Source organism: Theropithecus gelada, chromosome 8 (genome assembly GCF_003255815.1).
Source record: "Theropithecus gelada isolate Dixy chromosome 8, Tgel_1.0, whole genome shotgun sequence".
In the NCBI taxonomy this organism is placed as follows: domain Eukaryota; kingdom Metazoa; phylum Chordata; class Mammalia; order Primates; family Cercopithecidae; genus Theropithecus; species Theropithecus gelada.
Window position 1 is genome coordinate 26,476,795 of NC_037676.1, and position 19,855 is coordinate 26,496,649.

At 39.7% G+C, this 19,855-nt stretch overlaps 1 protein-coding gene and 1 pseudogene across 7 annotated transcripts in view; both read right to left on the minus strand.

The window, feature by feature from the left end:
- CCDC25 (coiled-coil domain containing 25) overlaps positions 1–19,855 on the minus strand; it is a 41,706-nt gene that overhangs the window by 19,584 nt on the left and 2,267 nt on the right. For 4 of the 7 annotated variants that reach the window (XR_003120792.1, XM_025393960.1, XM_025393962.1 and 1 more), the window contains exons 2-5: positions 14,379–14,426; positions 10,018–10,057; positions 4,292–4,343; positions 127–202 (exon numbers count right to left, since the gene is read on the minus strand). Coding sequence is in view for 6 of the 7 variants with exons in the window: in XM_025393960.1 (XP_025249745.1) it covers positions 127–202; positions 4,292–4,343; positions 10,018–10,057; positions 14,379–14,426 (216 nt within the window). In the remaining variant the exon portion in view is untranslated. Of the gene's footprint in view, positions 1–126; positions 203–4,291; positions 5,203–10,017; positions 10,058–14,378; positions 14,427–19,855 lie in introns of those variants that run through there. The other 3 variants (XM_025393964.1, XM_025393965.1, XM_025393961.1) reach the window with 2 other exon arrangements.
- Positions 2,606–2,696, minus strand: LOC112630902 (annotated as a pseudogene).

The following is a 19,855-nucleotide window of genomic DNA, read 5'->3' on the forward strand; positions in this document are numbered from 1 at the left end:
AAAGGCACAGCACATGTTATTCCTTTGATGGAGGCCAAAGTCAAGAGCATGCTCACTAAAATGTAATCCACTTCAGACACAGAGAAAGTTAATGCTAATTCTAAAAACACCACTAGGAAAACTGACCTTGAATGCTATTGGCCTTCACAAGGTGGGCACAGTCCATCAGCACTTCCTTTGGGATGTCTTCTATATTCTCTCCCTGAAATACAAAAATAAACCAGTTGGTCCACTACCTCATTATCCATTGACACCGGAGCACTCAAAGGGCATCTGCTGCCTTATCTACCAGGTATGACTTTATTATAAGCGAGGTTCTTCAACTGTTACAGAACACTGAAAAGTAAATTTACTGTGTGCATTATGAGAATGTTTAAAATAAGAGAACGCTGTAATATGAAAAATACTGACACTTAATAAGTAAAAACAAAACAAAATAGGAAATGAAAATAACTGCCAGAATATTAATTATAATTATGTCTGAGTAATTTTTATTCTCTTTCTTCTCATTCTGACTTCTAGAAACCTTGTGGGAAAATGGTGCCTATTTTTGACAACTGGATGTCTTCCTGGCCGAGGTCCCTATGACCTTCCTCTCAAAAGAAAATGTGTAGTTTTAGTTCTCAGACATCTGGTAGGTCATCTATCCTCAGCTTTAATCAGGAGAAAAGTTCTTGTTGTGTAGATCTCAACCATTCATTATAAGGAAGAAATAACAGAAATGACACTGATCCTTTTTCTCTACAGAAATTTGTATCAAAATCAAAGATGAATAAGAGAGGTGATGCCCCTTTTACAGATGCAGAAACAGGCCAGTTAAGTAACTTGCTCAGAGTCACGTGGTAAGTAAGCAGCAGAACCAGAATTCAAAGCCAGCAGTCTGGCCCCAGAGTCTGAATAACCCCTTAGTCTTACTGCATTTCCAACACTTCCTTGGTACCTACTAAGTACAACGGCTATGTCATTTACTGCAGGAAATTAATCAGGTAAAAGTTCCTCAAGGAGCACACACTTTCAAACTGGGCACATTAGGCTGGGTTTAGGGGCTCATGCCTGTAATCCCAGCACTTTGGGAAGCCAAGGCAGAAGGATAACTTGAGCCCAGGTGGGCAACACAGTGAGACCCCATATCTACCAAAAAAAATTAAACTGGGCTCATTATGTGCTTCCAAAAGAAAGTGAAATTGAACTTCAATTCAAACAAGTAATAATTGGTGATAATGTGAACTTAGGACTACCACCAGTATTTTCCATCTTCTGACACAGCAGATTCCCCAAAGAAGACATTAATCTGACCCAAAATGAAACTTGGTAATGCCATAATTTGTTTTCTCTAAATCTAATAGTTCCAAAATGGCAAGAAGTTGCCTAAAAGAACTCAGAATTTTGCTCCAGCATAGAGTTCATAATCCTCTTTTCCTTCATCATATAGTCCTCAAAAACATAAATAGTATGAGATGGGGCAAAATGTTTAACCTTGCCAGTAAACTAAAAAGTGAGTATTATCGCCATAATGAAGTAGCATCTTATATTCATCAAAATGGCCAAAAGTTTTTTTTTTATTTTTTAAGTTATAAAACCCAAAAAGATTTTGGTAAACCTATAAACAGTAGAGAGCATTTTAAATAAGCACTGTACTTTCAGAGAGCAATCTGGCAACAAAGCAGTTACCAAACTATGTACATCTTTTGACCCAGGAAATCCATTCCTAAGAATTATTCTAAAAGAATAATGAAAAACAAAAAAACAAAACATAGAACCAGAAGGTAGATCATGAAAAGTTATTTCTTGGGATTCATAATGCTGGAAAATTGTAAACAACCTATATTCTGAGAAGGGAGTTTCATATTAATTGCAGCATATTATTAACTCAATGCAGTCAGTCAAAATAACAAATATGAAAATTATATAGCAACATAAAAAAGTTCACAAAATGTCACGTTAAAAAGTAATCAACCAAGGGATGTCAAGCTGGAATGTGGACAAAAGAATTTAACTGTGTTACAAACACAGGACATCACATCACTGAAAGGGGTGGGAAAAAAAAGTAGCTTACAGCTAACTTTGGAAAATGATGTGTTTTTTTTGTTGTTGTTCTTGAGACAGGGTCTTGCTCTGTTGCCCAGGCTGGAGTGCAGTAGTGTGATCATGGCTCACTGAAGCCTCAGCCTCCCGGCCTCAAGTGAGCCTCCTACCTCAGCCTCCCGAGTAACTGGGACCACAGGTGGGTATCCCACAACCAGCTAAATTTTCTTTATTTTTTGTAGAGACAGGGTCTCCCTATGATGCCCAGGCTGGTCTTGAATTCCTGGGCTCAAGTGATCCTCCTGGCTCAGCCTCCCCAAGTGCTAGCATGGAAAACAATGTTTTGACTGGAAATGCTTTAAGGCAAAAAGCAAAGGATGACAATCAGAGCCATCCCCATGAGCTCATGTTTAGCTTAGTATAAATACAGATGGAGAGATACAGAAACAATTACGGATATGTGCATATGCATGGGTTAGTACACATACATGTATCTCCTTCTCTGTCAGCTCAGAGGGCCGAAAAGCAATGACACTCCAGTGGTAACAGGCACACCCAGAGCCTAGATCTTTTTAAATTTTTTCACATCAGACATGACAAGGTTCAAGGGTGGCACATCTCATACATGCACATGAACAGCCAATCACCACACTCATAAACTACAAAAGGATCTGTCTAGATCTTGATTTCAAAACACCATACCACTGAAAAGAACCAAGGTTCCTTGGAGAAATGCCTGATTCTGGAGCTGGGACAGGGAAAACACAAGACGAGCCTGGAACTCTCCGTAGTGCCAGAAAGCAAGGATGTGCTCAAAGAACAAAAGGATGGGAGCAAGTCAGAGGACACGGGAGCACATGGAAGCCCACTGAAAGAGTTCCAGCTGAAGCTGCAACGATATCAGAGTAAAATAACCCGGTTCCAGAACATATCTCAAAGGATAAAATAAACACAGGAGTCTAGGCTGATGCAAATAAATGACAGAATACATAAATAGGGGAAAAGAGAAAAATGTTCCTTCCAGAATTCCAAATAATGTATATGACACTCCCATATCCAGGAAGTAGTGCTTAATTCCATCCTCTTCCTCCTTGAGTATGGGCTGGACTTAGTGACTTGCTTTCAAATAAGAGTAAAGAAAGGGGGAGAAAAGCGACCTTGTAGTAGAGAAACCTCCAAACGCTACGCTGGCCAGGCCATCAAGGCTCACGTCATCAATGATAAGTCATGGTAATGCACACACCTGATACGCTGTGATGAGACAGGCACTTCACTCTGTGATATTCTCCCCCTAAACCCATAACCCATCTAGTCACAAGAAAATATATCAGATAAATGCAAACTGAGCTATAGTCTACAAAATACCTGATCAGTACTTCTCAAACTGTCAAGGTCATGAAAAACAGAGAAAGAATGGAGAAATTGTCAAAGACTAGAGGAGACTAGGCAGACACAACTAAATGTAATATGGTACTCTAGACTGGCTACTAGAACAAAAAGAGGGCATTAATAGAAAATTGGTGAAATCCAAATAAAGTCCAGAGTTTAGGTGACAGCAACATGCCAAGGTTTGTTTCTCCATCTTGACAAATCTGCCATAGTAATGTAAGACATTAATGATGGAGGAAACTAGGTGAAGGGTAGATGAGAACTCTGTATAACTCCTGCCACTTTTCTGTAAATCTAATATTTTTCCAAAGTTAAAAGTTTATCAAAAAGAAAGCAGTACACTCACAAGCATATATACCCTATGATTCAACTATATAAAATATACGAATAGAGACAGATTGGAAAAATAGTGGTATTGCATTACTAGAGGCCATTAAATATTTTTTCCTTTATTACTAGCATGTTCTTTTAAACTTCCTAAAGAAGCCCAGGATAGCTGGGAACACCGGCCCTTCACTGAGGCAGGAGAATCACATGAGCCACACATGATATCCACTGGAGGAGACAGAAAGTCTGGGAGTGTCAACTGAATCGAAAGAAAAGGAAAGCAGAGATGACAGACAGCACACCAGAAGTGGCAGAATAAGCAGTGCGTCTAGCTGGGAAATACGTACACTACCTCCTTCTACATCTCAAAAATCATCTAGAATATTACAGAGTGATTTTCTGGGTCAGAGGGAAGATATGTCTTCATTTGTTAACTTCTAGATTTGCATACCGACTTATTACTTTAAGCAATTTAATTGCAAAAGATAAAGAACAAGATACGACGCATCATCAGGAGAAAAGTCAAGAATCCACGTTTAAATTCAGTTACCTTATGTAATCGAAGGTATACATGAGCCGAAGAGAGTTTGTCCACATGAAACCTACAAAGAATGAAAACCACTTTTAGCAAGAGGTACAAGACAATTATCTCCTCAGGCCACATGCCATTTAAAGCATTCTGTTCTAAAAAGTGTTCACTCCATGCCTGCCACATGTGAAGCATCATGAGGAGTATACAGCAGAGTCACCACCTCCAAAGGGCTCCCCATCACCATGAAGAGGTACGAGAAACACTGAGTTATGGAGCTGTGAGTAAGTGCCAAGATGAGCAGAGATACTAAATATTAACTTGCTGGGAAGGGTGATTTTTCAAGATATAAAAAGAACTATCAGTGACCAAAGGCTTCATGATTAAAAAGGAGGCAGTGAGATTTGCTTGACCCCTGACTGAAGCATAGGACTTAGAGCAAAACCAAGGAAAGGAATTTCAGGTGAAAAGAGTGGGGAATGAAAGAAGTCAGTGAGTCTCCAATGCTGCCAGCCTGGGAGATAAGCAGAACCACAGTTTGGGGGAAACAGACGACAGTTTTGTTTGTGACATCCCAAATTTCAAGTGATAGCAAAACAATCCAAAAGAATGTTGAATAGAGAGCTGGAAGAGTGAGGTGGGGCCTAAAGACGCTAAGCAGAACACATCATTAAATGGATTACAATTCAATAATGTAACCCAATAATTCACAAGCCCAGTAGTTCATCCAGCCCTACGTTCTGACAGTGATACTAATATATGTCTCTTGGGTGAGCACTGTCCTTTATTGACATTGTCCTAAAAACATTCAGAATGTCCCCCACCCCTTAAATTTACCTTTCATTATGACTCTATCAATCTATCAATTTAATTAAACCTTTTAAAATCTATGCAACATTCAGGATATGAGATTTTTATGTTTTCAGTTCACCAAATGAACTTGACTTTCTCTTTCCAATACCCGGAAATGCCCCCTCAGAATCCCAGCATCACACAACAAACAAGGTAACGCGATTGTCACTTCGTGATTCTGTTAACTTTAGTTGATATGGTTTGGATTTGCGTCCCCACCAAATCTCATGTCAAATTGTAATCCCCAGTGTTGGAAGTGGGGCCTGGTGGGAGGTGACTGGATCATGGGGGTGGATTCTTCATGAATGGTTTAGCACCATGCCCTTGGTGCTATTCTTGTGACAGAGTTCTCATGAGATCTGTTTAAAAGTGCATGGCCCCAGCACCCTGCTCCTGCCATGTAAGATGCCTCGCTTCCCCTTTGCCTTCCACCATGATTAAAAGTTCCCCAAGGCCTCCCAGAAACAGACACTGCCATGCTTCCTGTATAGCCTGCCAAACCACGGCCAATTAAACCTCTTTTCTTTACAAATTACCCAGTCTCAGGTACTTCTCTATAGCAATGTAAGACGGACTAATACATCAGTCATACTGCTTCCTTGGTCCTTACCTTTCCAGACTGAAGAATGTTCAGAAAATCCTAAAGAGGCACCATTACATCCCACTAAGTTTCTCTAGCCATTTTCTTAAGCACTAATAAATGTTTTAGAGGTGAAAATGGTCACCTTCACACCTAGTACAAGATGTAGACTGTAAGATTCTATATAAAAGTGCCTTCTTTAAAGATGTTAATCATCTTGCTATTCACTATGAATACAGAAAAATATTAGGCACTTTTGGCACAGTCTGTGATGACTCTAGGTTTTACTCTTAATCATTAGTAATAGCCAGAAATGGACATAACATCTTAGTTGACTTATATTTCTCCAAGTGGTTCACTTACTCATTTGCATTCCCATGTGAGAGATTCAAACTAATTATCACCTTCAGCTGGACATTTTCCAGCCAGAAAAACCTGTGTTTTTTGCAAATCTAAAAATTACATATCTCATTACCGTCTTTCAAAATCTTAGGAAAATATCACACTAGTAACCAAGATAACTGAGAAGTAACTTCTCCCATTCCAACTTTTATTTGCCTTAAGGCAGTTCTCTATTTACAACATCTCCTTCCCCATGGGCCTACAGTAGATTACATTCTGATTTTTTTCTTAAAGGTCTCTATGTAGATTTTGTCAAAAGAAACACCCAAATAATTCAATATATATTTAATGATATTCATACATAAGGAGAGAAAGAACCAAAACGTACACAGGAATATCACTGCCAAAATACAGCAACTTTACTAATATACACCAGTTTCAGGTTTGTATATGATAGATACACCTCTACAAAGGGCAGGGGAGAATGGATGAAACTATAAGAGAAAAAAAAAAATCCAGCTCTATAAACAATCTTGAGCAAGTTTCCTTAAAAAAGAAACAAACGACTTCTCAAATCTTTCTAAACATTTACTCAAAGTTTAAACTATAACCATAGTTCCCTCTTATCCTTGTTATCTTCCTCTCCCTGTTACCCTTTTCTGAATGCAGAGACCAGAAACTTCCCTAAATGAGCATAAACTGTCTGAGGATACACGTTCAGGGCCCTGGAGCTGGGCCGTCCAACTACTTAAAGCGGAGTCTGTGGAAATACTAATCGTTAGGAGGTCTGGACACAGTAAATGCACACTATTTCTATTTTCCTACATTTAAAGATGAATTTAGGGCCAAGCACGGTGGCTCACGCCTGTAATGCCAGCACTTTGGGAGGCCAAGGTGGGCAGATCACTTCAGTTCAGGGGTTGGAGAGCAACTTGGCCAACATGGTGAAATACCATCTCTACTAAAAATACAAAAAAATTAGCCAGGCATAGTAGTGGGTGCCTATAGTCCCAGCTACTTGGGAGGCTGAAGCAGGAGAATCACTTGAACCCGGGAGGTGGAGGTTGCAGTGAGCTGAGATGGTACCACTGCACTCTAGCATGGGTGACAGAGCGAAACTCTATCTCAAAAAATAAATAAATAAATAAATAAATAAAATAAGCCTGTTGTGGTGGTGCATGCCTGTAATCCCAGCTACTTGGGAGGCTGAGGCAGGAGAATAGCTTGAACCCAGGAGGTGGAGGTTACAGTGAGCCAAGACTGCACCACTGCACTCCAGCCTTGGTGACAGAGCAAGACTCTGTCTCAAAAAAAAAAAAAAGAAAGAAAAGAAAAGATGAATTTAGTTCCATTCTCACTGATTCCTAGGAAAACCCTTTGCTTAAAAGAGCCTCAGGAGGTTTTCCGGGATAAATTCAGATGCTGACATTCACAGAGGTAATGAATGATTCAAAAGCTCCACAAAGTGAAGCAGGCAAACACGCCACGCTGGAATAGTGATCAACTCAGGATCATTCTTAGCACTCCCTGGAATATGTCCAAAATTGACAGCTGGAATGGGTTTTGAGGTCTACACCTACTCACATCACACCTCAAGTGTAGCTTCTGAAGGTAAAAGCCAGTCACATCCAACAAGAGTCATTCATCTCAAGACTATTAAAGGGGGTCAAAATGGGCCTCTCGGTATCTGTAGACCAATTTGGGAAGTACTAACCTTAATGAAATGAAAAACTGAGGTCATAATTTATTGGATGTGGGTTGTAAACTGGAAATTTCTCTTCCATTTATTTAATTAAACAAATGAAAGTCAGGTAGAAGACTGTGGTACACTGATTTGCAGGCTGCATCTGATTATGTAGCCTTCTCTATGCAGGTATTTATGCCTCAAACCTTATAGGTTAAAAATTTCCATCAGCTAACTGCTTAACAGGTGCAGCCATTCTTATTTCCATGAGAGTCTAGAGATAGCTGGTCTTTAAAAACAACTGAAAATCATCCAGCTGCAGGTGGCAGGAGCTCAAAATGAAGATAACTGTGATGTGGCCATTGTAGGGAAGTATTCATGGGGACTATTTCTATGCTGGCAGAGAGTCAATTAGGAAATCAACAAATATTTACTGAATACCTACTATGTGCCAGGACCTATGCTAGGTACTGGGAACATAGTAGTTAATGAAATAGGTGGTCATTGTCCTCATACAGCTTACTGTCTCAGGCCGCAGGAAGGCGGGCAGCCCCAGTCTGGCTGTTTTCAGCATTGCACACTGCCCACTTGAGGCAAGAGAGCACCAAGCAGGGTTTAACTTGAGGACATATTTGGATTTAGAAGACAGGCTATTGTGCTGGAATAGGGACCAGATTTTAAAAAGCCTTTAAAATTCCTTTGTTCCAGCCAGGCGTGGTGGCTCATGCCTGCAATCCCAGCACTTTGGGAAGCTGAGGCAGGTGGATCGTCTGAGGTTAGGAGTTCGAGAACAGCCTGGCCAACACAGTGATACCCCAGTCTCTACTAAAAATACAAAAAAATTAGCCAGGCATGGTGATGGGCACCTGTAGTCCCAGGTACTTGGGAGGCTGAGGCAGGAGAATCTCTTGAACCCAGGAAGCAGAGGTTACACTGAGCCGAGATCATGCCATTGCACTCCAGCCTGGGCAACAAGGGCAAAACTCTGTCTCAAAAAAAAAAAAAAGAAAAAGAAAATTAAATCAACTCTACTAAAAAGCAGCAGCCTCAGCTCCATCACTAGAGGGAATTAAGTGAGGGGTCTGTGTCCCCATTTGGAGAAAAGAGGTCCAGAGAGAGCTGCAGCAACAGCCTGGGAGAAGAAAGGAGTTGAAGCCAAAAGAGTAGCAGTCTGGAGGAGACAGAAGCAGTGACTTAGAACCAGAGCCGGCGCCAGTAGCAGACAGAGCAGACTCTGTCAGTTTCTCTTAACCTTAATTTCCTCATCTGAAAAAATGGGCATAATATTAATATCTATTTCACAGGGTTGTTGTGAAATTAAATGTACTACTGGAGGTGAACACTTAGTAGTATTTGGCATATAGTTAAGTGCTTGATAGATGTTCACTATCATAATAAAGTAAACGGGACCCAGGTGCCTTTATCTTCAGGGATAACATTTAGTAGGAGGTATGAGGGGTCGGGAAGATGATATCCCACTCCATAGGCAGGACTGTGCTCCAGAAGAGAGACAACACTAGGGTCAGAGTCAGTGGTGGAAGCTGAAGATGAAGACAAATAAAGTAAACTGGGTGTGAGAGTGTTATAGGACAGAAGCCCACGTGTTCATAAACGGTCCCAAGTCTGAATGGTAGAAGTCTAAATGGTGTTCTAAGACAGAGAAAAGAATTCAGCTTAAATGAAGTCTTTTTGTTTGTTTGGTATTCTTTTCTTTGGACTGGGTTTTGTGAGCAAAATAAGTCATCTCAAAGGGAGACTAAGAAAGTATATGTTATTATTTAAAACAGTTTGCATACATTGTTTTAGAGAGAAGGCGTTGGGATTGGATCAAGACAGAGCTAAACTCATCAGGGAGTTTAGAAGACAAAGGGGAACAAGTGTGCTTCCTTTAAAGTTGGACCAGTCAGAACCTCCATCTATTCCATCTACATGGATGCCTGTATCTATTTTCTTCATTGCTTCATGTGGAGTCTTCATTTTACTACTCAAGAACAGTGGCCTGAATATTTAAGTGAGGTGTGGTCTCAGTAACTTACTACGGCGTGGAGACAAAAGGAGGAAAAAGAAGGCCTGTGTCCTAGAGGCCTTTGCTCTCAAGCCTGAGATCAAACTCAAAAACATCATTTCCAACTTGCAAGGTAATTAGAAATGAAGGGAACTGGCAGTCAGCTGTTTACCCCTGAAGACCCATAAACCACAGTACAAAGCACGATTCTAGTTTGAATGCTTGGCCAAGTCTAAGAAAGGAAACGATGATCTACAGAGAGCAGAACCGAAATTGTTACTTACCAGATATCTTCAGGCCAGCCATGCTTGATCAGATCTTCATCTGCAATGAGACATGAGAAAACAAAGAAGCAAAAACTGTCAAATGAAGATATGCCAGCGTTCATAAGTTAAGAATGGGAGAAATGTCAGCTCCTCCCACAAATTTCTCTCTCCCTCAATGAAGAAGAGTAATTCAGAGGCCTTGATGCTTGAAAATACAGAAAAAATAATAATTTTCAAAATTGGACAATATAGACCTATAATTTTTATAAATTTATATAATACTTCTAATCTAAGGCTCAGATATTTCTATATGAAGATAATAAAACTAACACTGACAAACAATGCAGCCACATTAGATGTTTCAGAAAATCAGCTCACCTAATAATACTTAAACATTAAAATGATCTTGCTGAAACTTTAAAGCACTATTTTACTTAAGAAAAATAACTTGATTATAAAATTATAGAAAATTTAAAACAAAACAAACAATAGAAGTATAAAAAGAAAATAAAAATCACCTAAAATTCTATCACATATGGAAATAAAATACCAGAAGAAATAGCTAACAGAGTGAAAAGTAATTATCTGGGGAGGTACAGGGTGGGGTGGAACATGGGTATTAAGAAGTATTTTTTTTTTTTTTTTGAGACGGAGTTTTGCTCAGTCACCCAGGCTGGAGTGCAGTGGCGCGATCTCCGCTCACTGCAAGCTCTGCCTCCTGGGTTCACGCCATTCTTCTGCCTCAGCCTCCCGAGTAGCTGGGACTATAGGCACCCGCCACCACGCCTAGCTAATTTTTAAATATTTTTAGTAGAGACAGGGTTTCACCATGTTAGCCAGGATGGTCTCGATCTCCTGACCTTGTGATCCACCCACCTCGGCCTCCCAAAGTGCTGGGATTACAGGAGTGAGCCACCGTGCCCAGCCGGATTTTTTTTTTAATTCTAAGCATTCTATTACTACTTAACTTTTTAAACTATGTATTTATTAGATAAAAATAAAAATAAAGTTCTTTGGGAACAATGACCACCTAATTCTCTTATATGAATACACTTTTCTATTGTTGGCCTTTGGGTTGTTTCTAATTATAAATGCTTCAATAAATGTTTTAAATCAAGTTGTCCATATTTCTGATTATTTCCTTAAGGTATATTTCTAAAAGCTAAAGTATTCGCTCAAAGTGAATGCACATTTTTTAAGGCTAATATATATCACTACATAAAGGTTATATCGATAAATATTTCATATAGCCATAATAATTGGTAATAATTCTGTTTAATACAGAAGTATTTAAGTATTAAATGCCAATTTAAAATTATAAACGAGGCTGGGCACAGTGGCTCACGCCTGTAATCCCAGCACTTTGGGAGGCTGAGGTAAGCAGATCACCTAAGGTCAGGAGTTTGAGACCAGCCTGGCCAACACCGCGAAACCCCGTCTCCACTAAAATTACACAAATTAGCCAGGCATGGTAGCACGTGCCTGTGGCCCCAGCCACTTGGGAGGCTGAGGTGGGAGAATTGTTTGAACCCAGGAGGTGGAGGTTGCAGTGAGCTGAAATCACGCCGCTGGAATCTGGGTGACAGAGTGAGAGACTGTCTCAAAAAAAAAAAAAACTGTGAATGATTCATATGTGATGATTTAAAATGTACCCAAGAAAGTATGGTCTATATAATTTGAATGGGGTATTTACTGTCCAGAAAAGGAAAAGCAAAAGGAAGACACATCTTGGGTGAAGGCACTCATAACAACTGTAGACACCATCAGTTTTCTGAAAGGCTTTCGAATGCTTTAAGTAGGACTGAGCAAATAGCCAAAAGGTAAGCAGAAAAAGGAAAGAGAAATTTAAAAAATCTCTTTCCCTCAGTCAGGCAAAGTTTGGCTCCCTGATGACACCTGCTGGCTGATAAAAAGAACAGACCTGAAAGCATTTCAGTGAAAGTAAATCATTCCACTTAAATTGACGGTTCTAATGAGTTCTTGGTCTGAAGTCATAAAGACTATTAGAAATAAATGCAATGGGCTAGGAATGCCAGACAATGGGGTGATTTAGAGAAGTAATGTCCATTCTTACAAGGCAGCCTAGGAAAAGCTGATACCTCCAAATGACTCTAAGAGTTCCTAGAGAAAAAGTGTTCCATACATACATACACTATTTCAGACAACAGATTCTCGCTCTGTCACTCAAGCTGGAATGCAGTGGCACGATCACGGCTCACTGCAGCCTACCTCCCAGGCTCAAGCCATCTTCCTGCCTTAGCCTCCTGAGTAGCTAGGACAACAAGTGTGTGTCACTATGCCCAGCTAATATTTTCTTTTATTGTTGTTTTTTGTAGAGACAGGGTCTCCCTATGTTGCCCAGGCAGGTCTCGAACTCCTGGGCTCAAGTGATCCTCTCGCCTCCGCCTGTCAAAGTGTTGGGATTACAGGCTCACGTGAGCCACCATGCCTGGCCTCTTAAATTTTTTTCTACATAGGTTTTAATGACAGCAAAATGCCACTCCAGAGAGCTCTAAAAATATCATCTAAATTTATATCTGTGACATAAATTATGTATCTAGATTTGTATCTATATATTCCTACAACAGACATTCAAAGGATTCCACAATCTAGTCCATCCTAACCCACTCCTCCACAAAGCCTTCTCAGCTTTCAATCACATTTACTATCTCTCATCTGTCTACTTCTACAGCATTTACTATTCATGTTACTTCATTTTGTCTATAGTTTTTAAAAAATAGACCTTACTTTTTGGAGTACATTCACAATAAAATTGGGCCATACTTATTTTTGTGTGTAAGTCCACCTGAATGCTGTGAAAGCGCAAACTAAATCTTCCTCTTCGGATACCTGACACAGGCTGGAACATGGTCCCATAAAGACAAGCCCCCAGCAAACAGTAAATGAACAGAGAAGGACAGAAGAGACACAGTGGGAATGTCACTGGCACAGCTGCCTTAGGCTGGCACCACTGCTAGCCCATCCGTGTGAACCAGAATCAAGGCAGCCCTTCACACCCCACCCACTAGGTTGCACAGTGCAAAACTCGCACAAGCATATGTGGCAACTAACTCTGCTTTAGTGCTTCTCAGTAATCTAAGCCTCAGGTTCCCACTCTTGATATGGTACAAAGAAAAACATATTTGGATTTGTATTCACGATAGATAATCATGATTCCTGCTACTCCGCCTTATTGTTCAACATAACATAGGGAGACAGCAGCACCTCCTCAGCTACATAAGAAAAATGCTTTAATAGTCAATGTTACTTGTGATGATTTATGGGTAAGAGAAATATAAAACTCAAGTATTAATATGCTGCAGACTGCTTCACCATTAAGTCACACCCAAAGTTAACGTCATAACTTTATTATCATGAAAACCTACTCTTTTTTTAAACTTTAGTTCAAATTTATTAGTCGGCCAAAAAATTTATTTAGCCGATTGAGATTAGCTTTCAAAAATGAAATAGAAATAGTAAAAAGAGGGAATAGCAAGTAGTATGAGTAATTTCTGTAAGTTTTTGTTTTAGCGATATGAACGTGTACATCAAAACATAATGTACTTCATACTAAGAAAAGCGGTCAACGAAGTTTGAAAAATCCTAGTATTTCTTAACTCAAAAAGAGCATTTTCAGCCTCAAAAGCCCCAGTAAGTATGTTTTCACTAATTTCACTAATTTAACCATTTTAAAATGGTTGTAAAAAATAGATGGGTCAGGCTCAGTGGCTCGCACCTGTAATCCCAGCACTTTGCGAGGCTGAGGCAGGTGGATCACTTGAGGTCAGGAGTTCGAGACCAGCCTGGCCAACATGGTGAAACCCTGTCTCTACTAAAAATTAGCCAGATGTGGTGGCGCATGCCTATAGTCCCAGCTACTCGGGAGGCTGAGGTGGAAGAATTGCTTGAACCCAGGAGGCGGAGGTTGCAGTGAGCTGAGATCGTGCCATTGCACTCCAGCCTGGGCAATGGAGCAAAACTCCCTCCCAAAGAAAAAAAAAAAAAAGACAGAAAATGATCTCCAAAGTTCAAACCACAGAGGATTTTTTTTAATTTGAAGTAAACAGCAAAGGTTAATCTGTGATTCATATTACTGTAAATCAAATAACAACACAATACTTCTTGTAAAGTGTAAGTTTCTAATCAGCAACGGATGGACCAATTAGTTCAAATATTATTTTATACAATTAAATTCTAGGAAAGTTAATCCTTTGGAGTTCCTTATAATGGATGAGCTTGTTTTGTTTCTCATAAGCTAGTTTATCAAAGTAGGTGAAAACTTAGAACCAACAAACCGGGTCGGGGGCATGGAAGGTGGTGAGAGAGACATAACACTTACCTGCTGAAAATTTTAAAATCAAATGCTTTTGAAAACTTACTTTCATATTTATCTTTTCCCATGTAAATAGTGTAGGCAGATGAATTAACTAAGATAAAACAAAAATAAAAAACAATTAGTAACTTCATTACCAACAAAATTGTTCCATGTGAAAAACAAGTGACAATGCTTACATTAGGGGTTGGCAAACCATGGCTCATGACCCAAGTCCAGCCTACCACCTGTTTTTGAACAGCCCTTGAGCTAAGAATGGTTTTTACGTTTTCAAAGGGTTGGAAGAAAAAGCAAAACAAAGAAAAATACGCCACAGAGATTGTAGGTGACTCACAAAGCCTAAAATATTTACTATCTGGCCCCAAAAGAAAAAGTTTACCATCCCTATCAATAGCTACTTTCCTACTTTCTCAGGGTTACAGTTCAATGGTATCACCAGTCCAGTCCTATACTTTTCCCTTCAAGATTAAAAAAAAAGAAAAGAAAACTAAACCCCACAACTAAGTTCCTATGTTCATGAAAGTTTTATTTTGCATAAGTTTTTTAGCCAATATTACCCATCATATTCCAGGTGTGCTGCAAATTCTAACAGGCTCTCTATTGCATTCAGGGAGACCATGATTCTCCAACTTCTAAACCAGTGACTCTGACCCCTGATCTGCATTAGAATCATCTAATTATGCCCCAGCTTCACCTCAGATCAACTAAATCCAAATCTACGGTGGGCAAGAGTGAGCATTTGTGTTTTCTAAAAGCCTTCCAAGTAATTCTAATGTAAGGTCAGGGTTAGAAACAACTGTCCTAAATCAAGTAGAATCTTCTGGGTATGACTTATCCTAGAAATGACATTTGCTTTACCAAGGTAGTGTTTTATTGCAGACATCCCTGATCTTGGATTAAAGTTTCCTACTGAAATTATAACTGAGTGCCAGGTTTCAAAGCTAGTCTACCAAAACTTGTTTGATCCAATTAGACTAAACTCCTGAATTTACAGACACTGGGCCCTCAGGCTACAAAGCCTGCGATGAAGAAGTACTGAAGCGTAAATACACACTGAAGCAAAGTACGGATAAGTGCAGGGTTGGGCTGGACAGTCTGTTGGCTATGATACCACAGCACAGAACACACACATGTACCTGGAGCCCTGAAGGACAAAGAGCAATACACTCTCCTAAATTAAAAAGTCTTGTATCAGAGAGATTTCCTGTACTTTCAGTAATGAAAAGTTTCTTAAGTGATCAATCCTAGTTGCCTTTCTTGGGGGAGAAAAACCTAATTCCTTTGTTTGACATTTACAGTAACTAAGTACAGAAGTAGCTGAGAAAGGTACCTTGAAAGAATGTGTGCATTGCCAAGTTTACAGAAATGCTTGTCTATTACTGACCACTGTAGTACCTTGATCAGGCCTTAGTGTAGCACGTAACAAATGCCAAAAGGGTGGGGATAAAACTAAAAAGCATTTCAGATTCTCTCTGAATGGCCTGGCAATAGTTCAAGTGTATACCCTTTCAATCCTATAATGTCACTACCTATAATGTCACCATAATAGAGTACCAAAATACTCCACCAAGCAATAATCTTTTTACAACCTAAACACCCCTTAATAGAGACTCTTTAGATATATTACAGATTTGAACATCCATAAACAAAATACCATGTACCCATTAAAAAGAAATGGCAGGTGAAGAAATTAAGTACCAGAACAGTATTTTTGTGTATCTATATATAAGAAGATTCAATTTATAAAAAATAAATTATAATGGTATGTGTATGTGGTATACACACACACGTTTTATTTTTACATAAGCACATACTTATTTATATGTATGGAAGCATAAACATTTTTTAACAACAGTTACCTTGGTTAGCCTGCTATAAAACGTACAGATGGCTTTTGCAATTAGAACAGAATTTTCAAAATAACGATATAGGCCAGGTGCAGTGGCTCACGCCTGTAATCCCAGCACTTTAGGAGGCTAGGGTGGGCCGATCACTTGAGGCCAGAAGTTTGAGACCAGCCTAGTCAACATGTTGAAACCCCATCTCTACTAAAAATACAAAAATTACTGTCGGGCGCGGTGGCTCACGCCTGTAATCCCAGCACTTTGGGAGGCCGAGGCAGGTGGATCACAAGGTCAGGAGATCGAGACCATCCTGGCTAACACGGTGAAACCCTGTCTCTACTAAAAATACAAAAAATTAGCCGGGTGTGGTGGCGGGCGCCTGTAGTCCCAGCTACTCGGGAGGCTGAGGCAGGAGAATGATGTGAACCCGGGAGGGGGAGCTTGCAGTGAGCCGAGATCTCACCACTGCACTCTAGCCTGGGCGACAGAGCAAGACTCCGTCTCAAAAAAAAAAAAAAAAAAAAAATTAGGTGTGGTGGCACACGCCAGTGATTCCAGCTATTGGAGAGGCTGAGGCATGAGGATTGCTTGAACCTGGGAGGCAGAGGCTGCAGTGAGCCAAGATTATGCCACTGCACTCCAGCCTGGGCGACAGCAAGACTGTCTCAAGAAAGAAAAAATAACAACTGACATAAAATATTAATAAAGTTATCTCTGCAGGCCAAGCTCTCTAAGCTACAGTCAAAAGAATAACAGAGGAATGTTTTGATGGTTGACTTATTAAATGAGGTGATTAAGAAAATGACCATAAGAAACCTAAAGTGAGGGGCATTCTACAAAGTAATTCAACAAACAATGCCATGAAAGACAAAGACTGAGCAACTGCTCCCGATTAGAGGAGGCTACAGAGTAATGACACCTAAAGAATGCAACAATGATTTGTATGGTATATTTGTTACAAATACATCATTACAACACTAATAGGAACTGGATAAAGCCTGTTCATTAGATAATAGCCATGCTGCAATGTTAATTTCCTAATTTTGATAATGAAAAATGTCTTTTGAGAAGAGAATGCCCTTGATTTTAGAAAAACAAATCTGAAGCATTCAGGGGTTAACTGCAACTTACTAACAAATGGTTCAGGAAAAAGGTGTGTGGGAGAGAAAAAAATACAGAAAAAGAGAAAGGGAAAAAGAAAGACAAGGCATGTGGTAAAATGCCAGAATTTGTAGTCACAGCGGCTCACGTCTGTAATCCCACCACTTTGGGAGGCTGAGGCAGGCGGATTACTTGGGCCCAGGAGCTCGGGACCAGCCTGGGCAAAATGAGGAAACCCTGTCTCTATAAAAAAAAAAATTAAAAATTAGCTGGCTGTTGTGGCTAAAGTGGGAGGATCACTTGAGCCCAAGAAATTGAGGCTGCAATGAGCTGTGACTGCACCACTACACTTGCCACTATACTTCAGCCTGGGTGACAGAGTGAGACTGTCTCAAAGAAAAAAAAAAAATTGGGAGTACTTTGGGAGAATATACATGAAATCTTTTACTAGTAACTTCTCTGAAAGACTGAAATTATGTCATAATAGAAAATTAGTCTGCCACAGTGGCTTACGCATGTAATCCCAACACTTGAGGCTGAAGCAGGAGGATCACTTGAGGCCAAGAGTTCAAGAACAGCCTGGCCAATATGGCGAAACCGTCCCCACTAAAAATATAAAAATTAGCCAGCCATAGTAGCGCATGCCTGTAATCCCAGCTACTCAGGAGGCTGAGGCAAGAGAATCACTTGAACCTAGGAGGCAGAGGTTGCAGTGAGTCGAGATCATGCCACTGCACTCCAGCCTGGGCAACAGAGCAAGACTCCATCTCAAAAAAAAAAAAAAAAAGAAAAGAAGATGAAAAATATAAAGGAACATCATTGTTGCGCAACAAGTCTGAATTAAGTTCCTTTCCATGTTAAGAAGGAAAAGTAAACTGAATTATTCTAGTTCATTTGTTATTCTCATCTAAATAATACGGCTGACTAGTACTGGAACTCATTATTTGGAAGACACTTGACTTACGGGTAGCAACCAATCCAACTTCAGAGGTGATCTGATTATTTCACAATTTATAGAACAACCTACTTTTAGGTAGATGACATTAACAGGTATTAAAAGTACAAGTGGACTTTGAGCCAAGTATCTACAATCAGATGGTCTTGAATTTGACATATTAGACTAATGTTCAATTATTCCCTTATGAGACAGCATGAAAGAATGAAAATGGAACACATTTTAGTCAGATATTAATCTTAAAACGTAAAAGAACAACTTCCTATGAAGATTTTCTTCCCATTTTAAAAAAGTTTTTATGCAGTAAAAACCATCAGTTAGTTGAAAACTTGGCAAGCCATACAAATTCATTTCCTGAAGATTCTATATATTTGTTGTTTCTATACTGCCAATATGTAAAGTTTTATTACTATTTTACTGAGAAAGTTATGATTTTTCCATTAACTTTGCGGTTGTAAAAGATCAGCTGCACAAGTGCAGTTTTATTAGGCTTAGAGGCCAAATATTTTTCTAACAGGAAACAGTTCTGATATTATAATGGAAGTCAATGAAAAAAAAACAGGACCCACAAATCTAGTGAAGCATTTTGTTCTATTAAGGGCAGCTGTGTATGTGTGACTAGCACTTAAAGAATTTAGAGTAACTTTACGGGGAATAGAATAGCATAAAATACATTCAGTACCTACACACCCTGCCTGTATATGTTTTTCCGTTGTTGGGTTTATATGGATATCTATGTTGTTGAAGATTCACGAGTGGAGAAGCTATAAAGAGATGCCTGAGTTGCCAAGAATGAAAATGCTTAGAGGCCTATAAGGGTATATGATTTTTCAGGCTGGTTTTGAATTTTGTTTCTAGTAATTTTAATAATATGGGTAAAACAAACCACATGTACAGAAACAGAGAAATAGCTCACGGCGCACACTGTGGAAACCTAAACTACTGACAAAAATAAGGAGATGTCAGTGTGATGACGGTAGAAGAGTAGGGTCTGTGAGTTACAACTTACCTGGGCCTCCATCTTATTTCTAAAGAGAAAGTATCACCTTATTCAAACCCACACAAACAATGTGGAACTAGTTTCACTTAAATCTTACCTTTTGGCCGAGCGTGGTGATTCACGCCTTTAATTCTAGCACTTTGGAAGTCCGAGGCGGGTAGATCACCTGAGGTAAGGAGTTTGAGACTAGCCTGGCCAACATGGTGAAACCCCATCTCTACTAACAAAATACAAAACTTAGCCGGGCATGGTGGCGTGTGCCTGTAATCCCAGCTACTTGGGAGACTGAGGTAGGATAATTGCTTGAACCCAGGAGGTGGAGGTTGCAGTAAACTGAGATCACACCACTGTACTCTAGCCTGGGTGACAGAGGGAGAAGTCATCTCAAAAAAACAAAAAACAGAACAAAACAAAAACTCAACCTTTTGTAATTCCAGAACTTTGGGAGGTCGTCGAAGTGGGCAGTTCACTTGAGCTCAGGAGTTCAAGACCAGCCTGGGCAACATGAAATCCCATCTTTACTAAAAATACAAAAATTAGCCAAGCATGTTGGCTGGTGCCTGTAATCCCAGCTGCACCAGAATCACTTGAACCCAGGAGGCAGAGGCTGCAGTGAGCCGAGA